This window comes from Cricetulus griseus, chromosome 2, assembly GCF_003668045.3.
Source record: "Cricetulus griseus strain 17A/GY chromosome 2, alternate assembly CriGri-PICRH-1.0, whole genome shotgun sequence".
Lineage (NCBI taxonomy): Eukaryota > Metazoa > Chordata > Mammalia > Rodentia > Cricetidae > Cricetulus > Cricetulus griseus.
Window position 1 is genome coordinate 319,204,038 of NC_048595.1, and position 8,637 is coordinate 319,212,674.

General features: G+C 40.9%; 1 protein-coding gene across 4 annotated transcripts in view; it reads right to left on the reverse strand.

Moving 5' to 3' along the window:
• Positions 1-1,642: 1,642 nt before the first annotated feature.
• Cdk7 (cyclin dependent kinase 7) overlaps positions 1,643-8,637 on the reverse strand; it is a 30,713-nt gene continuing 23,718 nt past the window's right edge. For 2 of the 4 annotated variants that reach the window (XM_027401604.2, XM_027401605.1), the window contains 2 exons: positions 8,543-8,637; positions 7,666-7,864 (listed from right to left, as the gene is read on the reverse strand). The exon at positions 8,543-8,637 is cut by the window's right edge and continues 53 nt beyond it. In XM_027401604.2, the coding sequence (XP_027257405.1) occupies positions 7,836-7,864; positions 8,543-8,637 (124 nt within the window). In that variant the 3' untranslated portion in view covers positions 7,666-7,835. Of the gene's footprint in view, positions 4,168-7,665; positions 7,865-8,542 lie in introns of those variants that run through there. The other 2 variants (XM_027401603.2, XM_027401602.2) reach the window with 2 other exon arrangements.

Genomic DNA, 8,637 nt, shown 5'->3' on the forward strand with positions numbered 1-8,637 from the left:
GCCTGGTCTACGTATTGATACTCTGAAAACACAACAAAAACCATAAATAATAAAATAAAAATATTTTAAAAAGTTTAACTAATGTTATAGTAGTAGTATTTATTTAGAATAACTATATGGATCTTAGGTCAGATAAATATCAATGTAACAAACAATACTTAGGAGCAATGGTTAATTTTTAAAAACTTTTTTCTTTTGGGGGGTGGAGGTTCAAGACAGGATTTTTCTGTGTTAACAGCCATGGTTGTCTGGATCTCATTCTGTAGACCAGGCTGGCCTCGAACTCATAGAGATTCACCTGCCTCTGCCTCCAGTGCTGAGATTAAAGGTGTGAGCCACCATCCCCCAGCTAAAATCTCTTTATCTGCCATTTTCAGAATGTTTTATTTACTACCATTCAAATGATTTGTTAACTTCCATAAAAAATTATGGTGGCATTTTAACAATATTTTCATACTAATTACTAGTTCCTTTCACAGTATATTCTTTTGATCAGTAGAAACATTCTGTAGCCAAACCTAAAGGATGCTTACTTAGCAGCTCTCTCATTCTGTCCTGGAAGTGGATGTGATGGTCCCAGAGAAGGTCTCAGCCTTTTTTTTTTTTTTTTTTTTTTTTAAGACAGGGTTTCTCAGTGTAGGCCTGGCTGTCCTGGAACTCACTTTGTAGACCAGGCTGGCATGGAACTCACAGAGATTCGCCTGCCTCTACCTTCTGAGTGCCTGGATTAAAGGTGTGAGCCACCATAACCAGCTGCCTGCCATATGATTTTAATAAAAAGATCTGGATATCAGGTTAAAGGTTATTGAAAGCACTGGAAAATGGTATGAACACTTCAACTTTCTGGTTATTAAAAGTTATGTACTATATAGCCCCACAAGCCAGTCAACAGGCCACATATACAACAGTGGCTCCATTAGATGACACAGCCTATTAATGTTGGAACTGTATGTTACTGCTTATATAATGGCAAAACCCCCTAACTATTTCTCAGATTATGTCCCTGCCAAGAGACATGTAATAGACTTCATTATGAAACACTGAATTTTAAAGAGAATACTTTACCCCACCGCCTCACCCACAATAGCTTATCTCATGATACAGTTTAAGACTATGAGGTTTCACTGTTCCATTTAGATTGTGGACATTGTAAACTTAATGGTAACTGTTAGACACTTAAAGGGAAAGTAAAGAATCATTCCATGACTCTGAACCAGCAGTATACTATCATAGATAAGAAACTGAGGGAGGAAAAAACTGGGGTGACTCAATGCCTATGACCCCAGCACTTGAGAGACTGAGGCAGGACTGCCAAGAATAGTCTGGGCTACATTGTGTCTCTGTCCCAAAACAAACAAAAACCCCAAACAAAACAAAACCCTCCATTCCGTAGGACTTAGTAATAGTCTTGCTTAGTAACTATTCCATTTACTTCACAGCAAAGAGTGACTACATCATACTCATTCTATTAAGATTAAATAGAGAGTGCCCCAAAGGTCTGGCTAGTGTTTGTACAAGTGAAAACATGGGACAAGGTTACATCCTTCCTGCCCATAGGGGAACAGACCAGTGAGGCACATCCACGAAATCTGTGGAGCTGTGGCAAACAGTGAAACATATATAACCGCAAGAAGGAGCTGCAAAGTGGGAGATGTCATGTTTATTTGGGGAGACACTCATGGATTAACACATCAAGCACATATGTGTACAACATACAGAAAAGTCAGTCCCCACACAGTTTCTCTAGCATGAAGTGTAACAGGGTGAAGGCACGAAAGCAAACGGGGACACGATATAAGCTCTACATTTCTCTACTGGAACAATTCTACAAACCAAAGAAAAATAATTACAAACAAAAAGGCATATGTGATTTACAGGTTTGTTGTTTTTGTTTTTTTGTTTTTTTTTACAAAGGTTAAATCTGCAAAGCTTGTATCTGATCCAGCCAGGATCTAATCCTGCACACAGGCAGGAAGTGCTTACAGATGTGTTAAGGCTAGTACAGGAATCTCAAACGGTTATCAAGGCTCTAAGCAATACAAAAGCCCGTTAGTGGCCTGGCGTGGTAGCGCATGCCTGTAATCCCACTTGGGAGGCAGAGTTTGAGGCCACCTTGGGCTATATATTGTAGAGACCCTGTTTCAAACCAAAAGGCATTAAAACCTAAGTCAGCTGGTAGAGGTGCTTGCTGTCAAACATGACAACCTGAGTCTGGTCCTTCTGACCTACATAGTAAAAGAGAACCAATGCCTACAAGCTGTCCTCTGACCACTACACATATTCTGTAATATGTGTGCACACATACGAATATGCACGTCTGTACATACACACATATAAATGTAACAAAAAATTTAAAATAGTGGTTTAGTATGACCATACAAAGGCCCATGTATTTGTATAGTATAGTCCCCTCCCTAAAGGAAGAAGCTGGGAATGGTGGCATGCACCTGTAATCCCAGCTCATAGTAAACAGGAGGCAGGAGGAGCATGTGTTCTAGGGCAGCCTGGGCAACACAGGGCAACCACACCTGAAGACATACAACACAAAATAGGTTTAAGTGACATTTTAAGTGTCACTGGTTTCTTTGGCACTATTAAATCTCAGATTTTAGCTATGTGCTAAACTGCCATCAACTGCCCACTCTTCACTAAGGGGATGTTTACATTTTTTGCAGCTATCAACCAATTGGTTATGAAGCTAGCCTATTTCCAACCTTAGTTTCTGCTATTTTTAGTCTTTGATAAAATATGCATCATAGGTTGAGCAGCTTGGTGTCTGAATGGCTATAAAAGGGATAGATGATGTACTCAATATGTACAAGATAGCCACATGCCGTGAAATGTAACCGTAGGAAGAGACATGCCAAGGGATTTTAAAAAAAAGGAAAAAAAAATCATGTTTTTATTCCAGACTGTTCAAAGGCATAATTCTCTGTCTGGTGTGCACAGAAACACAACAATGTCAACATTAACAGAAAATGACCTCACAAGTATTAAGTATGCACATTAGACAAATTGCATATGTATATTCCTGGTACTGGTGTGAAGAGATTTAAAAATGAAATTAAAGTCTTATGTGAATTTATCTTTATACTGCTAACCAGTCAGAAACCCAATTTTTTTTTTCTTTTAAAGATTAATTTTGGGTCAGCATGGTGGTGTACACCTTTAATCCCAGAATTCTGAAGGCATTAGTAGGCAGGTCTCTCCTACCAAGTTCAGGGCCAGCTAGGATTATAGTGAAACCTTGTCTCAAAAAAAAAAAAAAAAAAATTAAAAAATAAAAAAACACCACCACCATCAACAACAAAGGTTTATTTTTATGTGTTCCTGCATGCTAAGTGCAGATCTCTGAGGAGACCAGCAGAGAGCAGCAAAGTCCCTGGAGCTGGAGTTACAAGTAGTTGAGAGCTGCCCTGTCAGTACTGGGAACTTAACTCCAGTCCTCTTGAAGAGCAGCAAGCTCCCCTATCCTGAGCCCCGCCTCCAGCCCCTTTTATTTTTTTTAAACAGAATTTCTCTCTTAGTAGCTGCTGTACAGGAGTATCCTCTATACCAAACCGCCAACACAACACATCTTCAGAAGTCTAGCTGGGCTTGACTGGTCACCTTCCCTCTTGGGGTGGGGGAAATGGGGAGAGTCATGTGACCTTCAAGTGCATATCCAGCCCTATCAGTTATATGCAAGTTTGCCCTATTTGCATATAACACAGGTCTTGGGGTCTATAGTAGGGACTATTTAGCTGGGTGGTACTAAAGGAGGGTCTTCATCTACAAATACAGCCATAGGGAGTCACATCCATGTTGGGTGCAGGCCTTCTGCTGTGGCCCCTTGAACTTTACCCATGCTCCCTCCTGCTTATAACCCCTCACCCACTGCTTTGTAAGTAAGGCTAACAAGCCCATTGGATCCCCAGAGGGAACTCTGTGGAACCTCACTCTAGGCTGTCCTTAGGACTGTAGGAGAGGGTGGGCATTGTTTCTATCTCCCCAACAGAAGGAATTTTAGCAACAGTGGCCCATGAGAAAATCAGAGTTGAAGCACAAGGTTACAGTACTTACTGCTAATTTGTAGATAGTAAGCCTCACAAAAGCAATGTGAGCTACCTTAAGAAACCAAGAGTTCAGAGTGATGGAACATGCCTGTCACCCTAACTATTCTGGAGGCTGTAGGGGAGAAAGAAAAAAAAAATAAGCTGAGAAAACATCAATCAAATGCTAGGGCAGTGGGCACTCTTCTTTTAAAACTAAGAACTGGGACTGGGGATGTAGCTCCATGGTAGTTTACTGATTATGTGTATGGCCATGGTTTCATCCCAGCACCACAATTTAAATGAATTGTGCACCTTTAATTCCAACACTTAAAGGTAGATCTCTATGAGTTGGAGGCCAGCCTGATCTACATAGTACGTTTCAGGACGGCTCTATCTCAAAAACCAAACACTGTGTTAGGGAGGTTTGACTGTGAACTGTTCCCTGTAGGCTCAGGTTTGAACACTTGGTCCCCAGGTGGCAGTGCTGTCTGATAAGCTTACGAAGTAGAGCCTCCCTAAGGAGCGGGTCACTGGGGCAGACTTGAGGCTTTCTAGCCCTGCCCGACTCCTGTTCACTCTCTGCTTCCTGAGTGCATATACAATGTGACCAGCCAGCCTCTGGCTCCTGCTTCCCTACCTGCTGCCATCATGGTGAAGAACACCATGATGTGCTGAATTTCAAAGGAATCATAAAGCAAAAATGAGCCCCTGTCCCCTTAACTTGTTTTTATCAGGTCAGGGTGTTTTATCATAGCAACAGAAAAATAACTAAGACAGCTTTGAAAAACTTAAAAATATAACACACTGCCAGACAATGTTATAAAGACTCCTCTGTGGGCTAGGCACACGGCTCTAACAAACCTGTCACTCAAGTCTTAAGGATTGGATTTTGGAACCTAAGAACCCACACAAAGGCAGAGCAACAGCATGTGTCTGCAATCCCAGTGCTCTACGGTAAAATCGAAGACTCATGGCTCAGAGTGGCTTATGAGATACTGCCTCAAAAACTGGTGGAAGGGAAAGATGAAACACGAGGCTGTCTGTCAACTTCTATACATGTGCTGTGACATGAGTGCACATACACACACTTATCAGACATCAATTATAAAACAATAAGACAGCACTTTTATCTTTGTGTGTTTTTGTTTGTTTGTTTGTTTTCGAGACAGGATTTCTCTGTGTAGCCTTAGCTGTCCTGGAACTCACTCTGTAGCTCAAGCTGGCCTCCAACTCAGAGATGCCTACCTCTGACTACTGAGTGCTGGGATTAAAGGCATGCGCCACCACTGCCCAACCCTGTGTGGTTCTTAAAAGTAACAGATGGGGTGGAGAGATGGCTCAGTGATAAGACTTGTTCTTCCAGATGACCCAGGTTTGCCTAGAACCCAAATGGCTAAGCACAACTATGTAATGCCAGTTCCAGGAGAGTCTCTCTTCTGGACTCAGTACCAGCACACATATGATGCAGATATACAAGCAGGCAAAGCACCCATCCACATAAGATTAAAAAAAATAAATAAAAGCGAAAAATAAATAAAAGCAAAAGATGAATTCCCCTGTGAAAAAGACACATCTTCAACATCAAGGATGAAAAAGCGATGAATTTGTAGAACCAGCCTTGTTAATCCTTATTTACCAAGCCAATTCCCTTTCAAGTTAACTACTTTGACCAAGCCATTCTGCCTTTAGCACTTTTCATTACTTACTATTCTTTTCGAACACATAAGTAGCTGACTTTGTTATTTTTGAGACAGAGTCTCATGATGATCTGTGGCTGACTGAGAACTCACTATGTAGATCAGGATACCATGGAGACCTGTCTCTGCCTACCTCACCCAGCTACATAGCTGACTCCTAACTTGTCTTCTGTATCTCTGTTGGCTCCCATGCCAAAAACTATTATTTTTATTTTGCTTTTTGAGATGGTAGTCTTGCTCTGAGGGCAGACTGGCACAGAATTATTTGTAGCTGGGCTGGCCATGAATTTGGGGCAGTCATGCCTCAGCCTGACAAGTGTGAGATTATAAGCACAAGAAGCCAAACCTGGTCCCTATGTAAACTTATATTAAGTTTGTACAACTTTTTTTCTATGAATTTTGTATTATTTTTGACCTCCCATGAGACTCAAGGAGAATTCAGAATAGGAGTGAGGTTTTGCTCTCCCAAACATTCCATACAAGTCATGTGGGGCTGGAAAGATGACTCAGTAATTAGGCACTGGCTGCTCTTCCAGAGGACCTAGGTTTGAGTTCCAGCACCCTAATGGAACTTCCAGTTCCAGGGAGTTTAATGCCATTTTCTGGCCTCCATGGGCACTAGGAATGCACATATTACACAGACATACATGTAGACAAAACACTCATGCACATAATAACAACTTAAAAGACCTCTCCTAAGAACTATTACCCAATAGATTTGTGTCATTTATTTTATAGTGCCAGGAACTGCAATCAGGGGCTCATATATGCTGTGAGAAACTCTACCACTAAGTTACACATAAACTTGTGTTTGTTCTTGAAAAAGGTTCTCACTATGTAGCCCTAGAACTCACTCAGTAGACCAGTCTGGCCTTGAACGCATAGACATCCACCTGCCTCCCCCTATCAAGTCCTGAGACTAAAGGGATACACCACAATGCCTCACAATTCATGATATTTTTATGATAAATTTTATACAACAGAGAAGTAATAGTCCATAAACAAAGCACCAGTAAATAGCATTGTTTATAATAATATATGGTAACTAAATCAACTAGATTCATATTCATTAATATGGAAAGAAAGTTTCCAAGTAAAAAACAAAAAAACAACAGCATGAGATGTAGTAGTTTTGTTTTTTGCGACAGGGTCTCACTATGTACCCCTTGTTGTCCTGGAATTCAGTATGCACACCAGGCTAGCCTCTAAAGCTCAGAGATCTGGCTGGGCGTTGATGGCGCATGCCTTTAATCCCAGCACTGGGGAGGCAGAGGCAGGTGGATCTCTGTGAGTTCGAGGCCAGTGTGGTCTCCAGAGCGAGTGCCAGGATAGGCTCCAAAGCTACACAGAGAAACCCTGTCTCAACAAACCAAAACCAAACCAAACCAAACCAAAACAAAACAAAAAAAACAAAAAAAAAACCCTCATAGATCCACTTGCCTTTACTAAGTGCTAGGATCAAAGTCATGTGCTACAATAAGGTGAGATAGAGTTCTCTGAAGGTAACAGTACAAAATCATGGAGTGAAAAACACAAATTTCCCTAAAACCCATTTCCTTGGAGAGGGTAAAAAGGAATGGAATGGAATGGAAAGTATTAAGGGAGCTGGTTATGGTGGTACATGCCAGAATAATCAAAGCAACTCAGGAGCTGAAGCAGGAGGATCACAGTAAGTTCCAGGTGGGGGAGTATTTAGGGGAGGTGTCAGTTTTATCTTCTCAAGTTTACTTAATCTGGGTAAGTTGTGTTCAGTACTAGCAAAACTGCTAACAGTATTTTTCTGTTTTAAATACTATTCCTAATGAACTTGAGGTGGTATGTCATCCAAGCTGCAAAGCAACCAGCAATTACATACCAAGGCTCTCCTAATGTACTGTGAATTACATTTCAGAGAACTGAACCTATTTTTGTACTCTAGTCATAAATCACAAATATTTTCTTTTAAAATACATTTAATAAAAATAACCCATACTTTTACATATTTTACATGTGTTGAATATATACAAGTTCTCTTCTATGGCATTTAATGCTCCCTATTTTCTTCCATTATTTGCCTTTTGGATTATTTCTTTCAGTGTGAAACACTGTCCATTGTTCGCTGTAACTAAAAAATTAGCTTCTTGGGCAATATTCCTGAAAGCAAAACAAAAAGGTTGTTCACTCACTGCATTCCAACACCATCACTGACTTACAGGCACTTGTTAAAAATTAACACAGTACTCTTAGGAACTGCTGGAGAGAGGCCTGGAGAACTGGCTCAACTGTGAAGAGCACTCACTACTCTCCCAGAGGACCTGGGTTCAATTGCCAACAGCCACAGAGCAGCTCAAAGCTGTCTGTAACCATAGTCCCAGGGATCTGATGCACTCTTCTGGCCGTCCCAGGTACCGCACACATGTGGTACACATACATGCAAATGAAACACCCATACACATAATAAGTAATAAGAATTTTAAAAATAACAAAGTTAAAAACAAAAAAGCACTTCCTGCTCTTCCAGAGAACCCAAGATTGGTTCGTAGTGTGCATGTACAATAAATAACCACAATGGCAGCTCCAGGGAATCTGAAGCCCTCTTCTGGCCTCCACACATGGCACACATTCACAGAAAAATAAATGGGCTGCGGATGAGGTGAAAAAAGAACTCTGAGATCTACTCAAAAGTGCCTGAAGTGTCCTTTATAGCACACAGTTTAAACAATTCCATAGCTCCATTTTCTTAACTGGCTTCCAGTCACTACCTATACATGAGCTATTTAGAGCTTTCTGATGTCATTCATTGTTTTTATTTTTTACCAATGGGGTCTTTACCTTGTTCTAAGGCCTCTGTCCTTTTTCTTTTTGTTGCCATGGCTGGATTTGACTGTTCTTTTAGGGCTTCCGCTGGACAGTTTGGTCTTGGAAGT